Here is a 16,718-nt window from a genome sequence, read left to right on the forward strand (position 1 = left end):
TCCTCTCATCGTTTTTCCATCTCTGTACGTCGTGAGATACTTCTGCTGCATGTGGCACAAGGCAATGGGGAGTCGGGTACGCCCAAATTGGCAACGACATGATTCAAAAGCTTTTCAGAATCAGAATTTCGCTTGGTGCAGGTGTCAACATATATACGTATACTTATTATATTATAGAAAAAGGAACACTGTATATCATATCAGGGGTGCCCAGTACGTCGATCGCAATACCACCAGTGCACACTGGTAGATCACGCCTCATTCAAACAGGTCGACCTACATGTGATCTACATGAAATGAGGCCAGCGTTTCTTTAATTTGCGCCTCATCCCGCCTAAATCGCCGCTGATCTAGAACGTTTTCATTCATCAGTAGCCAGTTTGCGCCAATTTTGCATTTTTCCTTCTGTAACCGGCACTGTTAGTGAAGATGAGGGCGCAACCGAGCACAAATAAACCCGAAACGCTTCGATTCGGGCAGGAACACGGAGGCAGAGACGCTGTTCCGTTCATACGTGGAAGAAATTTGAACCCTCGATCTGACATTCATATGAAGTCGAGCGCCTCTGCTGGACATAAGGAGAACATGAGAAAATGAGCCACATATTTCACAGCATGTTTGGATCGACCTGCTTGTGTGAATCAGCCTTTTCCCACATGACAATAATCACGTGTAAATATCGCCCCACCCTTACTGATGATCACTTGGAAGCTGCTTGAGAATCAGTATCAGCAGCTCCTGTCCAGATACATAAACCTGCTGATACCATACAGTACAGATCATCAGAATAAGATCAGTGGGTCAATATCAATATAGGGAACTTTTGTGAGAAATGATGAGGCCGACCTTAAACAGTAGATCGTGATGACCTGTCGACTCAAATAGTAGATCTCAAGCCATGAAAGTATGTGCACCCCTGGTATATATAAACGTAGAATAAACAACACAACAGAGACATAAACAGTGCAGTACATTGACAAACTACAAGTAAAAAACTGTGCGATGGAGATTATTAAGTAAATAAGGTGCATATTTTATTATAAATGGTACGTTTCGAGTTTTTAAATAATTAAATAGGCTACCTGGCACATGTCTAATTGACAAAAATGTAAGGACAAGGATCTCGAATACATCGTATCGAATCTCAGGCTGAGCGGCCACATGAACGACGATCGGCCTGTTGTTCAGGTATGGGCGGGACTAAGCCGGATGGGGTCTCTCTCTATCTCATGACTGGTGCAGTTACGACCTCTGCTGGCTGATTGATGTGCTGGCGCCTGCACGGAGATGAGAAAAGAGTGTCGTCAGGGTGTGTCTCTCCGTACACGACGCTGATCCGCACCGCACTCGTCAAAGTGCAGGTGATGAGATGCGTACGGCTGCTGCCCGCGTGTCGGAGGGGGCGTGCGTGCATGACGCAATCGGGCAATTGGACGCGCTAAAAGGTAGAGAATGCATAAAGAAAATATATATAAAAAATAAAACCCAAATGAATGACTAAATAAGTAAAGAAGGCTACCTGTTTTCAATACGCAAGTTCAGTAGGGGTGGCATAGTGGTGCAACGGCGCATGTGGGTGCCTAAGGACCTGGGTTCGAACCTCTTCTCTGGTCGCTGTTTGTTTCTCTGGTATTCTAGTTTCCTCTGACCTTCCGAGACATGCGGAAGGTTGATTGGCCTCCTCGTATCGCCCTATGGGAGCGAAAAGGTCGATAAGATATTCCGCTATGGATGGACCGGACTATGTGGGCGGGGTCTTCAAACGCTGTGTAAGGACCCTGATTAGTAGATTAGGGCGTCGGAGGAGGCGTGGGCAGCGATGTACCCTCCTTAACTGCAATCAGGGAGAAAATGCATCAATCAAATAAATGTATTCCTGCCTTGTGCCCAGTTTCCAGGTGGCATCAGACCCACCGTAAGTTAAGAAAAGCATGAATGAGTGAATGTCCTTGAAGGCGACAGGAAGCCAGAGCGTACAGGAACAAACCCATGTGATCCGGCTCTGAAAATCTCCGGTGCCAGGCACTTGTTTCCTCTGCCACCTTTCTGCTTCCGCTCCCGATGCCCGCAGGACTTTCAGCTCTGTATCACCCTCGTCGTCGGTCCTCCCCTCTCACTCCCGTTCTCTTGTTCTCGTTTCCTCCTGTGTGCAGACGCGAGAGGAGAGAAAGATGGAGGCCATCCTACAGGCGTTCGCCCGCATGGAGAAGAGAGAGAAGCGACGGGAACAGGCGCTGGAACGCATCGGCACCAAGGGCGAGGTGGGGGCGATTAAAGAGGAACCTCCCACCACCCCGGAGGCCGAGCTGCCAGCTCCGGTACACACACACACACACATTTGTACACTGTATGCACAAAAAGTATTGGGACGCTTCTTTAAATCATTGACTTAATGTGCTTCAGCCTTAACAATCACTAACAGGTGTAATAAACCAGTACTTCCAACAATGTAGCAACAGTTTGGGGAAGGCCCTTGCTGTCCTAGCAAGACGAATCTCCGGAATGAACCGGAACATGTCATTATTTGACTAAATGGGCACAAATTCCCACAGACACGCTTCACACTCGTCTCAGTCAGGTGTCCAGATACCTCTGACGTTCGAATGTGCTTCCCTGCAGCCGCTGTTGGAGCCGATGAAGGAGGAGGCGGCGACCCCCAAGGCGGCGAAGGTCATCCGCAACAAGCAGCGCAAGAGCTTCTCCCGGAACCGGACGCACATCGGGCAGCAGAGGCGCCGCACCCGGACGGCCAGCGCCTGCTCCGACCAGGCGCCGCCCTCCCCCGGAGAGACGCAGGAGCCCCAGCCCATGCCCGACGCGCAGGACGTGGAGACGGGCGCCTCGCCGGAGGCCGAGGCCCCGCCCGTCCTGAACAGCGAGGCCGACGCCAGCCCCACTCACAGCGCCTCGCCGGGGCACCGGTACCCCAAAACGAAAAAGGTACGCAGCACAGCAACAGCGACACCTACTGTCTGTCTGAGTCCATACACACACCGTTCATTACTGTCTGGTGAAAAGTAGTGCAAGCATACATATAATCACAGGTATTTTGGGCATTATGGGATGGCAAGGGGGCAGCACGGTGGCTCGGGGGGGTTAGCACTGTCGCCTCACAGCGAGTAAGTCCTGGGTTCGATTCCCAGGTGGGGCGGAGCACAGCAACAGCGACACCTACTGTCTGTCTGAGTCCATACAACACCGTTCATTACTGTCTGGTGAAAAGTAGTGGCAGATAATTCTGATGTCTAGCTTGTCAACATGCATATAATCCCAGGTATTTTGGGCATTATGGGATGGCACGGTGGCTCGTTGGGTAGCACTGTCGCCTCACAGCAAGAAGGTCCTGGGTTCGATCCACAGGCCAGAAACATGCAGTCAGGTTAATTGGAGACACTGAACTGCCCTATAGGTGTGTGTGTGTGTGTGTCTGCCCTGCGATAGAATGGCACCCCGTCCAGGGTGTTACTGTGTGTGCCTTGCGCCCATTGAAAAGCTGGGATAGCCTCCAGCACCCGCCCGCGAACCTGACTGGATAAGCGGTTAAGAAAGTGAGTGAGTGGGATGGCAAGGAAACTAGGCACGTTAGACACGCCTGAGAAGAGGGCGTGTCTAAATACTTAGATCCCTTAAAATGCTCCTACTGAGGCGCCTTAATTCTGACTGAATGACGAATGCGGAGCAACCAACGGAGTTCTTTCGAGCGTAAACAAGCTCTGATTGATGTTTCATCTGTATGAAGGTGCCCGAGTGTCACGTGTTTTGTGTCTCTGCCCCGCAGCACTTGCAGGTGAGCGAGTGGATGAGCGTGGAGAGGCCGGATCAGCGGGCGATGGTGCGCAGCCCCGAGCCCGCCCCCGACCGGCCGCTGAGGATCAGCTCCGACCCCGAGGTGCTCGCCACCCAGCTGAACTCCCTGCCCGGCATGTCGTGCAGCCCGCACGTCTACAGCACGCCCAAGCACTACGTCCGCTTCTCCTCGCCGTTCCTGGCCAACCGCAGCCCCAGCACGCCGTCCGTACCCGTCGCGCGGCGCCGCTCGCGCGAGCTCTCCGATACCCCGCCCACCTCCGGGTCCTGCAAGAAGGTGAGCCGATCGCAATCCACGCCCCCTTCCGGCCTCTAGCTCGTGCAGGAACAGTTCAAGAGTCGTTTGTCAAATCTGTTGACGTTTTATCATCATTAAATGTTTTTGATCTTCCGGTTGCCATGGTTAACATTGACATCAAAGGGGTTTGTGTGTTTCTGTGCAGCGCTGGCTGAAGCAGGCGCTGGAAGAAGAGGGCACCCAGAGTCCGGGCATCCGCGCCCTGCTGATGCCCGCCGAAGGGCCGCCGACTCCGCCCATCAACGGAGAGACCGACAGCCCCGTCTCCCTGAACGGCGCCTGCCTAGGTAACACTCGCCATAACCGTAGCGTCGAGTTTCGAGGTAGTTTTTCCCATAAGGACGTTTGGAGAACCTGTTAATGCGCCCATGAGGTTGTTTTTGTCTCTTATACACTGAAAATAACACAAATATGATATAAAAACACTAAAATAGAATCAAAAACAGTTACAAATCAATAAAAATACAATAAAAGATGCACTTTAGCGTCACTTCTTTATTGTTTCCTTATGCTTCTTAATGTTGGAGATCTTGAAATACTGTATTCCGTTCAGTACCGGCGCATTCACATGAGAATGTGTGTCTGTGTGTGTGTGTTCTCATCAGAGCTGCCCACGCCGCTGAAAAAGAGGCGCCTGTGCACCGTGGACTCGTGCGTCTCGGACTCGTCCACGCCGTACGCGTCCCCGTGCGCCACGCCCACGCGACCCGACCCCTCGGACGCCCCGCTGACGCCTCAGCTCCTGAACACGCCGCCGGAGCCCTCCACGCCCACCTCCCAGAATCCTCCGCACTCGGCGCAGCAGGAGGTACCGACACACACATCGGTCTTCTTTTAACACTATAGATTCCAAACTCTTTCGCTTTACATGCTGCGCATGTGGCCAGAAGTAGGTAGACACCCAGGTATCAGCTGTCTGTGTGGCATAACAGACTCCACTCTTTTAGAGGGGCTTGACACAGAATCGTGCAGTGTGTCTGTGGGAATTTCTGCCTAAATTTAGGCACTGGGGCTGGACGAGAAAGCCTGGCTCACGGTCAGCTTTCCGGTTCGTCTCAAAAGTGTCCAGTGTGCAGCCACTGGAGTTCGTAATCAAACTGTTTATCTATTTATAGACCAATTAACAAGGGTGTTCACATACTTTTGGCTGTGTATATATATTATATATCTGTAATCATGACATTAAATGAACGATATGCGCATCCACAGAGCGAGTCGTCTACAGACAGCTCTCCAGAGCCGAGCCGAAGACCCAGTACGCAAGAGGTGCGCGCCCTCCCCTCACTTTTTACCCTCGTCCAGATAATTTCGTCCGTTCTCACCCCCTTCTTCTTTAATCCTAGGTGGATCGCGCTCCCTCGCTCCTGACCTCCCCTGTACGAAAGCCTTCGCTCGCAGAAACGGCGCCGCAGGAGTCCCAGAGCCCCGCCCGGTCGCTCCACGAGCCCCAGGAGGCGCCCTTAGACGAGGGCGCGGAGGGAGACGGCGGCGCCGAGGCGTCCTCCTCGTCCTACCACGCGTGGATGAAGAGCCCCGAGAGAGGGGGCGTGTCGTTCTCCTCCGTGAACTCGAACCTGAGGGACCTGACGCCGTCACACACGCTGGAGATGGGGGCGTTCAACGAGGCCGCGCCCTATTACCCCTGCGCGGAGGACGGAGGGAGCGCGGCGTTCACCCGGGTGCTCGGCGGGGACGCCGCGGAGGGGCCGGGCGCGGCGCAGAATCCGCCACAGAAGAAGAAGGTGCGTCGTTTGACAGATTCGTCTGATACGTAAACGCTGGATTAAAAACAGACTGATGTTTATGTTTGTTTGTTTGTTTTGTCCTCTCAGGTGTCTCTGCTGGAGTACAGGAAGCGGCAGCGTGAAGCCCAGCGCAGCGGCGGCTCCAAGCTCGAGTGCAGTTCTCCGGTCTCCACGGCGCCCCCGGTGCTCGACGTTTTCCCCGTGGGGGTGGAAACGGCCCCCGAGTCCTCGGCCCCCGCGGCGACGCTGGACTCCGGGACTCCCCAGTCTAACGAGGACCCCGATGCGCCCCCACAGGGAGAGAGAGAGGGCGGAGACGGCCAGTGGTAGGTTCCACGGTCTCAGGAGTCCCACAGGGCTCTGTTTTAGGCCCTCTATGTACTCTTTGAAAACTAACTTGGAAATGTGACTCTGACTCTAGCCTAAAGACTCGTGACCTGACTCTGACTCTAGCCTAAAGACTCGTGACTCGACTCGGACTCTAGCCTAAAGATGTGACTTGACTCGGACTCTAGCCTAAAGACTCGAGACTTGACTCTGACTCTAGCCTAAAGACTCGAGACTTGACTCAAACTCTAGCCTAAAGACTCGTGACTCGACTCGGACTCTAGCCTAAAGATGTGACTTGACTCGGACTCTAGCCTAAAGACTCGTGACTTGATTCGGACTCTAGCCTAAAGACTCGTGACTTGATTAAGACTCTAGCCTAAAGACTCGTGACTCGACTCGGACTCTAGCCTAAAGATGTGACTTGACTCGGACTCTAGCCTAAAGACTCGTGACTTGATTCGGACTCTAGCCTAAAGACTCGTGACTTGATTAAGACTCTAGCCTAAAGACTCGTGACTCGACTCGGACTCTAGCCTAAAGATGTGACTTGACTCGGACTCTAGCCTAAAGACTCGTGACTTGATTCGGACTCTAGCCTAAAGACTCGTGACTCGACTCGGACTCTAGCCTAAAGATGTGACTTGACTCTGACTCTAGCCTAAAGATGTGACTTGACTCGGACTCTAGCCTAAAGATGTGACTTGACTCGGACTCTAGCCTAAAGATGTGACTTCACTCGGACTCTAGCCTAAAGACTCGAGACTTGACTCTCACTCTAGCCTAAAGACTCGTGACTTGACTCGGACTCTAGCCTAAAGACTCGAGACTTGACTCTGACTCTAGCCTAAAGACTCGTGACTCGACTCGGACTCTAGCCTAAAGATGTGACTTGACTCGGACTCTAGCCTAAAGACTCGAGACTTGACTCAAACTCTAGCCTAAAGACTCGTGACTCGACTCGGACTCTAGCCTAAAGATGTGACTTGACTCGGACTCTAGCCTAAAGACTTGTGACTTGACTCGGACTCTAGCCTAAAGACTCGTGACTTGATTCGGACTGTAGCCTAAAGACTCGTGACTTGATTCGGACTCTAGCCTAAAGACTCGTGACTCGACTCGGACTCTAGCCTAAAGATGTGACTTGACTCGGACTCTAGCCTAAAGACTCGTGACTCGATTCGGACTCTAGCCTAAAGACTCGTGACTTGATTCGGACTCTAGCCTAAAGACTCGTGACTCGACTCGAACTCTAGCCTAAAGACTCGTGACTTGATTCGGACTCTAGCCTAAAGACTCGTGACTCGACTCGGACTCTAGCCTAAAGATGTGACTTGACTCGGACTCTAGCCTAAAGACTCGTGACTCGACTCGAACTCTAGCCTAAAGACTCGTGACTTGATTCGGACTCTAGCCTAAAGACTCGTGACTCGACTTGGACTCTAGCCTAAAGATGTGACTTGACTCGGACTCTAGCCTAAAGACTCGTGACTCGACTCGGACTCTAGCCTAAAGATGTGACTTGACTCGGACTCTAGCCTAAAGACTCGTGACTTGATTCGGACTCTAGCCTAAAGACTCGTGACTCGACTCGGACTCTAGCCTAAAGACTCGTTACTTGATTCGGACTCTAGCCTAAAGACTCGTGACTCGACTCGGACTCTAGCCTAAAGATGTGACTTGACTCGGACTCTAGCCTAAAGATGTGACTCGACTCGGACTCTAGCCTAAAGACTCGTGACTCGACTCGGACTCTATCCTAAAGACTCGTGACTCGACTCGGACTCTAGCCTAAAGACTCGTGACTCGACTCGGACTCTATCCTAAAGACTCGTGACTCGACTCGGACTCTAGCCTAAAGATTCGTGACTCGACTCGGACTCTAGCCTAAAGACTCGTGACTCGACTCGGACTCTATCCTAAAGACTCGTGACTCGACTCGGACTCTATCCTAAAGACTCGTGACTCGACTCGGACTCTATCCTAAAGATTCGTGACTCGACTCGGACTCTAGCCTAAAGATTCGTGACTTGACTCGGACTCGTATTTTGTGATTTGTGAACATCTCTGGAGCGTAGAGGCTTCATGAGAGTCTCTGTGTCGCTTCTGTGTTCAGGGTTTCATCAAACTCGGTGGAACAGGCCAGAGAGCGCGGCTACCACCGGGCGTTACTGCTCAGTGACCATCGCAAAGATACAGGTTAGACACGCACACACACACACACACACACAGAGTGTGTTCATATGTATATATGTTTAATACCATACTTGCCATATACCCGTTTCTATTAAACATACAGTGGGGCCAAAAAGTATTTAGTCAGCCACTGATTGTGCAAGTTCTCCTACTTAGAAAGATGAGAGAGGTCTGTAATTTTCATCATAGCTACACTTCAACTATGAGAGACAAAATGAGAAAATAAATCCAGGAAATCACATTGTAGGATTTTTAAAGAATTTATTTGTAAATTATGGTGGAAAATAAGTATTTGGTCAATAACAAACAAGCAAGATTTCTGGCTCTCACAGACCTGTAACTTCTTCTTTAAGAAGCTCTTCTGTCCTCCACTCGTTACCTGTATTAATGGCACCTGTTTGACCTCGTTATCTGTATAAAAGACACCTGTCCACAGCCTCAAACAGTCAGACTCCAAACTCAACCATGGCCAAGACCAAAGAGCTGTCGAAGGACACCAGGAAGAAAATTGTAGACCTGCACCAGGCTGGGAAGAGTGAATCTACAATAGGCAAGCAGGTTGGTGTGAATAAATCAACTGTGGGAGCAATTGTAAGAAAATGGAAGACATACAAGACCATTGATAATCTCCCTTGGGGTCAAGATCTCATCCCGTGGGGTCAAAATGATCATGAGAACGGTGAGCAAAAATCCCAGAACTACACGGAGGGACCTGATGAATGACCTGCAGAGAGCTGGGACCAAAGTAACAAAGGCTACCATCAGTAACACACTACGCCGAGAGGGACTCTCATCCTGTAGTGCCAGGCGTGTCCCCCTGCTTAAGCCAGTACATGTCCAGGCCCGTCTGAAGTTTGCCAGAGAGCATATGGATGATCCAGAAGAGGATTGGGAGAATATCATGTGGTCAGATGAAACCAAAATGGAACTTTTTGGTAAAAACTCAACTCGTCGTGTTTGGAGGAAGAAGAAGAACCCAAGAACACTATACCTACTGTGAAGCATGGGGGTGGAAACATCATGCTTTGGGGCTGTTTTTCTGCAAAGGGGACAGGACGACTGATCCGTGTTAAGGGAAGAATGAACGGAGCCATGTATCGTGAGATCTTAAGCCAAAACCTCCTTCCATCAGTGAGAGCATTGAGGATGGAACGTGGCTGGGTCTTCCAGCATGACGATGATCCCAAACACACCGCTCGGGCAATGAAGGAGTGGCTCCGTAAAAAGCATTTCAAGGTCCTGGAGTGGCCTAGCCAGTCTCCAGACCTCAACCCCATAGAAAATTTGTGGAGTCCGTGTTGCCCAGCGACAGCCCCAAAACATCACTGCTCTAGAGGAGATCTGCATGGAGGAATGGGCCAAAATAGCAGCTACAGTGTGTGCAGACCTGGTGAAGACTTACAGGAAACGTTTCACCTCTGTCATTGCCAACAAAGGTTATGTTACAAAGTATTGAGTTGAACTTTTGTTATTGACCAAATACTTATTTTCCACCATAATTTACAAATAAATTCTTTAAAAATCCTACAATGTGATTTCCTGGATTTTTTTTCTCATTTTGTCTCTCATAGTTGAAGTGTAGCTATGATGAAAATTACAGACCTCTCTCATCTTTCTAAGTAGGAGAACCTGCACAATCAGTGGCTGACTAAATACTTTTTGACCCCACTGTATACACCGAGCAGGTATAACATTATGACCACTGACAGGTGAAGTGAATAACACTGATTATCTCTTCATCAAGGCACCTGTTAGTGGGGGGGGGGGGGGGGGGGGGGGTAGGTATATCAGGCAGCAAGTGAACATTTTATCCTCAAAGTTCATGTTTGAAGCAGGAAAAATGATCAAGCGTGAGGATCAGAGCATCTCCAAAACTGCAGTGGTCTGCAGTGGTCAGTATCTATCAAAAGTGCTCCGAGGAAGGAGCAGTGATAAACCGGCGACAGGGTCATGGGCGACCAAGCGACTGTAGCTCAAACTGCTGAAGAAGTTCATGCTGGTTCTGTCAGAATACACAGAGCAGCACAGTTTGTTGTGTATGGGGCTGCAGACCAGTCAGGGTGCCCATGCTGACCCCTGTCCTCCGCCGAATGCGCCAACAATGGAGACGTGCGCATGGGAACTGGACCACGGAGCGATGGAGGAAGGTGGCCTGTTTTTTTTTTTTACATCACCTGGGGAACACACGGCACCAGGATGCACTATGGGAGGCAGTGTGATGCTCTGGGCGACGTTCTGCTGGGAAGCCTCGGGTCCTGCCGTCCATGTGGACGTTACTCTGACACGTAGCTCCTACCTGAGCATCGCTGCAGACCATGTTCACCCTCTCATGGAGACGCTTCCCTGATATCTGTGGCCTCTCTCAGCACAGAGCTAAGATGCTTCAGGAACGGTTTGAGAAGCACAACAACCAGTTTGAGGTGTCGACTCGGCCTCCAGATTCCCCGGATCTCGATCCGATCCAGCGTCTGTGGGACGTGCTGGACAAACAAGGCAGATCCATGGAGGCTCCACCTCACGACCTACAGGAGATAAAGGATCTGCTGCTGACATATTGGTGCCGGATACCACAGCACACCTTCAGGGGTCAGGGGGGACCAACACAATATTAGAAAGGTGGTCATAATGTTACGCCTGATCCATATCTCACTCTTACACACACTTGTTATAAACGTGTGTTTGTTTGTCCTTTCCCTCAGATGGAGAGACGGAAGGAGGCGATGCTGTACAGAGGGAGTGTCCATCACCGAAAAACAGCAAGAGTCCCTCAACACACACGGTACGAGTGCCACGCCCACACCCCTGAGAACCCCCCCGCCCACCGAGGCGAAGCGTAGTGTTACACGCAAGGAGGAACCACGCTACACTCAGATACTCCTCCACTGCTCATCGCTGCTGCCAATTATGTCCAATTATTACCTGGTACTTTGGGGTTGAAAATGCCCGAGCGAGGGCGAGCCCGTAGAGCAAGAAAGCTTGCTCGACCGTGGACAGTGCTGCTGTTAACATCTGGCAGACCTTGCAGTACTGCAAACCAGAAAGCGCATGGGGCCATTCGGTCATTTCATACGTCCTACTCCTTTAATCTTGGGCGTCGACGACGTATACATGCATAAATTAGGGCGTGGCTCATGCGAAATAAGAGTAATAGGGGTCTAAATCGTATAACAGTTTCATCAATGTGACGCGGTGTATACGTTGTCATGGACGCTCGACTCTGTGCCTGTTTTCATGCATCTCTGACTAAGAGACGAAAAACCGCCCTGCCCCGCCCCGCCCTGCCACGCCCTGTTTATACGTAAATACCTAAATCGTATAACAGTTTCATCAATGTGACGCGGTGTATACGTTGTCATGGACGCTCGACTCTGTGCCTGTTTTCATGCATCTCTGACTAAGAGACGAAAAACCGCCCTGCCACGCCCTGTTTATACGTTAATGCACTTCTGCTCGGCATTGACCGTGTGTAATCTTCTTCTCCTCTCCTCACAGACTTGCTCTCCAGGTTCCAGCGCCACACCCCAGCCATCCTTCCGCCCGTCTAAAGAAGAGGACGCCGACGCCCAGCCTCGCCCCCCGGCGCCGGCCCACCCGCCGTCCGTCCAGCAGCCCTCTTCCAAACCTCCGTCGTCCAAACCTGCGCCCCTGACACCCAGCAAACCTCATCCCCCTCAGGGGCACTACGCCGCGCCGTCTCTCGCCCTGCCCTCCCCCAAATCTCAGCCCCAGGCGCAAGGCTCGCCGTTCCGCCCCCAGCGCGCCTTCCCCAGCCAATCGCAGTACAGCCCTCAGAACGCCCCGCCCCCTCCTCCTCCTCCGCCCCCTCCCGCGCCCATTGCCTCCGCGCCCTACTACCCGGCGCAGTTCAAAACCGCCGTTTCTGCGCCCTTCCCCTCCCACCACGCACTCCACTACCCGACCAGCTCCACCCCGCCCCCTCCTCCCCCGCCGCCTCCGCCTCAACCCCACCCTCACCCTCAACCGTGCCCCACCCTGATCCACGTCAACCACCTGCAGCCCTCCGCCATCCAGCCGCACCAGCTCATCATAAGCTCCGCCCCTCCTCCGCCGCCGCCCCCTCCGCCTCAGGCGCCGGGCTCCCAGCCCACGCCGGTCAGCGCCGCCACCCTGCTGTCGATCAAACCGTCGCCCTTTCAGAACATGGGCGCCTTCCAGACCACCCTGCTGCACCAGTCGGCCCCCGGTAACGCCACGGTAACGGCCCCCAGCTATCAGCAAAGCGTCTTACCGCCGCCTCCTCCGCCCCCGCCTCAACCCCAGACTCAGCCCGGCCAGCCCTCTCAAGGCTCCTCGGGGCCGGCCGGCGCCCCCCGGGGCCCGTCCTCTTCCTCATCCTTTCACAACGCTGGGTACATGGGCACGGGGTGGCATTGAAGTCCCGCCTCGGAGCGCCCACCCGAACTCGGGCTCGCGCGGCGAGAAGGGGGCGTGGCGGGCGACTCGAGGACGCTGTAAATATTTTCTACGCACCTTCACACCCAGGATGAGGAAACGGGTACGCGTTGAACAAGGACAAACCCCGACCTGAAGAGACTTCAAAGAAGACGGAGGATTGGTGCTCGTTACACCCCCTACACCACCCCATCGACCCGCCCCGCCCTGCCCCGCCCTACCGAAATCACACTTCTGAATGTTCGTCTTTTTTAGATTTTATTTTTTTAACCGTTTTAAGTTTCCGACGTCTCCGTCCCCCCCGTCTCTCGCACTTCTTCTCGTATGGACATTCCACGTCCCCCCCGCCCCCCCTCGTGTACTCGTTTTATCTAGCGCTTCGTTTATAGCTGAGTAAAAGATGCTTTTGTATAGAGGAAGAAAAAAACAATTATTTTTTTTAATAATCCTTCATTTAACAGAAAAAAAAAATATCTGCGCAAAATGAGAAGAGACCTTCAGCTAGGTAGCTTCACCTGTCCGGGAGTCTGCACTTCTGTGCGTGTGTGTGCGTGTGTGTGTGTGTGTTCTGTAAGAACGCCTGTGTGTGTGTCGGTATCCTCGTGTCTCCGGATGACCGGGCCCCCTGAGCCCCCGAGCTCGTTCCCGTTCTGTTTTCGACTCTCGGTGGTTATCTGTAGAAAGTGTAATTTAATGTATAGCTGCTGGAGGACGGACTGGTGTAAATATCGGCCTCGGTTCTTTTCTAACGCGTGTACACTTCGCCCCCCCTCGTCCCGTCCCGTTTTGGAATACGGTTGTAAATACGAGCGCAGAGCTGGACCAGGAGAAAAGGAAAACGAACCTAAAGCTGAACGTTCCCGTGACGGTAGCACTATTTTTATTTCCTCCTGCCGGGACGATCCGATTTGTCCTCTCACTTCTTCTCTTTTTGTTTGTTTTTATTATTGATGTGTGTGTGTGTGTGTGTGTGTGAGTGTGTGTGACGAGCAGACACAACACTGGTTGAATATTTTCATGGTTCATTATAATAAATCACTGTAATGACAGTTTTATACCAAACACAGTGTCCTGAACTTTCTCTGTGTGTGTGTGTGTGTGTGTGTGTGTGTGTGTGTGCATGCATATGTGAGGGAGTGTGTGTGCGCTTAAGTGTGTGTGTGTGTATGTGTATGACAGTGTGTATGCACTTAAGTGTGTGTGTGTGTGAGAGAGATAGTGTGTGTATGCATATGTGAGGGAGTGTGTGTGCGCTTAAGTGTGTGTGTGTGTGTGAGAGAGATAGTGTGTGTATGCATATGTGAGGGAGTGTGTGTGCGCTTAAGTGTGTGTGTGTGAGAGAGATAGTGTGTGTATGCATATGTGAGGGAGTGTGTGTGCGCTTAAGTGTGTGTGTGTGAGAGAGATAGTGTGTGTATGCATATGTGAGGGAGTGTGTGTGCGCTTAAGTGTGTGTGTGTACATTTGCAGATGTGAGGGAGTGTGTGTGTGCGCTTAAGTGAGAGTGTGTGTGTATGTGTATGACGGTGTGTATGCGCATTTGTAAGGGAGTGTGTGTGCGCTTAAGGGAGTGTGTGTGTGAGTAAATGTGTGTGTATGTGTATGACTGTGCATACGCATTTGAGGAAGTGTGTGTGTGCTTAAATGAGAGAGAGAGTGTGTGTGTGTAAGAGAGAGAGTGTGTATGTGTGTGAAGGTGTGCATACGCATTTGTAAAAGAGTGTGTGTGCGCTTAAATGAGAGTGTGTGTGTAAGCGAGAGAGTGTGTATGTGTATGACAGTGTGCATTCGCATTTGTAAGTGTGTGTGTGTGTGAGAGAGAGAGAAAGTGTGTGTGTGAGAGAGAGAGAGTGTGAGTAAATGAGTGTGTGACAGTGTGCATACACATTTGTCAGTGTGTGTGTGTGTGAGAGAGAGAGTGTGTGTGTGTGTGAGAGAGAGAGTGTGTGAGTAAATGTGTGTGACAGTGTGCATACGCATTTGTGTGTGTGTGCTTAAGTGAGTGTGTACATATGTGAGGGAGTGTGTGTGCTTGTTTGTGTGTATGTGTATGACAGTGTGCATACGCATTTGAGGGAGTGTGTGTGCGCTTAAGTGTGTGTGTGTGTGTGTGTGTGTGAGAGGGAGTGTGCGAGTAAATAAGAGTGTGCATACGCATTTGTAAGTGTGTGTGTGTAAATGAGTGTGCATACGCATTTGTGTGTGTGTGTGTGTGTGTGTGTGTGTGTGTGTGTGTGTGTGTGTGTACCCATGTGTGAGGGAGTGTGTGAGTAAATGAGAGTGTGCATACGCATTTGTAAGTGTGTGTGTGTGTGTGTGTGTGTGTGTGTGTGTGTGTGTGTGTGTGTGTGTGTGTGTGTGTACCCATGTGTGAGGGAGTGTGTGAGTAAATGAGAGTGTGCATACGCATTTGTAAGTGTGTGTGTGTGTGTGTGTGTGTGTGTGTGTGTGTGTGTGTGTGTGTGTACCCATGTGTGAGGGAGTGTGTGAGTAAATGAGAGTGTGCATACGCATTTGTAAGTGTGTGTGTGCGCGAATAAGTGGTTGCATGCGCGCTCACGTGCATGAGTGAGTGTGTGATAGTGTCTGTACGCATGTACAGTATATAACGTGTGTGTGTTTATTTGCACGTCTTCACTAACTGGCTGAATAAAGGAATGGAGTGGTGTCCAAACTTTTTTGGCTCATGGCACCATGTCTGTGATTGCTACCCCACATCTTCGGGATCAGGGTTGTGGTGGGTCCTGTGCCACTCAGCTCCACATTAGTGTCCATGGTTTTGAATTAAAATGGTCCGGGTGTCCACATACTTTTGGCCATTCAGTTCATATGCAGGACCGTTCACCACTAGATGGTGTCAGTGAGCAGCTTTGCATGTAGACTCATGTTAACGCAGTGCATGCTGGGTAAGTTCTGGTGTGGGTCCATGCGGTCATGCTCACTCTGAGATCCACTTTGGCAGCTCATAATTTACACACTATATAGCCAAAAGTATTCGGACGCCCGGCCGTGAGCTATTTCAAAAACAAATGGTATTAAAACAGAGTGACGTCTGTGTGATCATCTGGAACGACAGCCGCTCTTCTGATAGCGCTTTTCCACCAAACCAGCCGTGGTTCTTGAACCGGTTCTGTTCTGTTCAGGTTTCTCTGAACCTTGGTGTTCTGTAGAGAACCGATGCGCGTTTCCACCAGTTTTTGAGAACCAAGCAGCGTCATCAACGGTGGGCGTTGCTTAACGAAAGTTAAGAGTAGTAATATCATGGTGGAGCGTGTAGATTATCTGTGGGGATTTGTGCTGCTGTTACAGATGTTTGTTTGTATGTAAAAAGCCTGGATCTAACTATCGGTGATGAGAAGACGTGACGTGTTTGTCTCAGTTGTTGTTTTCTGTAGTTCATCACGTGAGAGGAGTTTTGCGCTGCGGTTTTCACTCGAGAGATAAAACACTGAAGTTCCACGACACGAACAAACATCTGTGTGAAATAACCATCAAACCCATCAAACCCAGTCTAACAGCTCCACATGTATCTGTGTTTAACTGGATTTACTTCTCGTGTGTTAATGCAGCTCGAGGTTCTGAATCTTCTCGGGAGAGTCGAAAAAGCGAAACGTAAAAAATAAAGTGTAACGTGGCTGAATGTACTAAAAGTATGACGTGGAAACACTGAATTTCTCACCGTTATTACTGGTTATAAGCGCTCTGTACTGGTTATAAGCGCTCTGTACAGGTTATAAGAGCTCTGTACTGGTTATAAGAGCTCTGTACTGGTTATAAGCGCTCTGTACTGGTTCTAAGCGCTCTGTACTGGTTATAAGCGCTCTGTACAGATTATAAGCGCTCTGTACTGGTTATAAGCGCTCTGTACAAGTTATAAGCGCTCTGTACAGGTTATAAGCGCTCTGTACTGGTTATAAGCGCTCTGTACAGGT

General features: G+C 50.9%; 1 protein-coding gene across 2 annotated transcripts in view; it reads left to right on the plus strand.

The window, feature by feature from the left end:
* kmt2e (lysine (K)-specific methyltransferase 2E) overlaps window positions 1-13,848 on the plus strand; it is a 72,909-nt gene extending 59,061 nt beyond the window's left edge. For both annotated transcript variants that reach the window (XM_062997014.1, XM_062997021.1), the window contains 11 exons: window positions 2,154-2,318; window positions 2,620-2,940; window positions 3,779-4,084; window positions 4,251-4,392; window positions 4,711-4,913; window positions 5,315-5,371; window positions 5,449-5,847; window positions 5,938-6,176; window positions 8,294-8,376; window positions 11,073-11,152; window positions 11,866-13,848. In XM_062997014.1, coding sequence (XP_062853084.1) covers window positions 2,154-2,318; window positions 2,620-2,940; window positions 3,779-4,084; window positions 4,251-4,392; window positions 4,711-4,913; window positions 5,315-5,371; window positions 5,449-5,847; window positions 5,938-6,176; window positions 8,294-8,376; window positions 11,073-11,152; window positions 11,866-12,768 — 2,898 coding nt within the window. In that variant the 3' untranslated portion in view covers window positions 12,769-13,848. The remainder of the gene's footprint in view (window positions 1-2,153; window positions 2,319-2,619; window positions 2,941-3,778; window positions 4,085-4,250; window positions 4,393-4,710; window positions 4,914-5,314; window positions 5,372-5,448; window positions 5,848-5,937; window positions 6,177-8,293; window positions 8,377-11,072; window positions 11,153-11,865) is intronic.
* The last annotated feature ends 2,870 nt before the right edge of the window (window positions 13,849-16,718 follow it).

Source organism: Trichomycterus rosablanca, chromosome 1, assembly GCF_030014385.1.
Source record: "Trichomycterus rosablanca isolate fTriRos1 chromosome 1, fTriRos1.hap1, whole genome shotgun sequence".
Classification (NCBI taxonomy): Eukaryota; Metazoa; Chordata; class Actinopteri; order Siluriformes; family Trichomycteridae; genus Trichomycterus; species Trichomycterus rosablanca.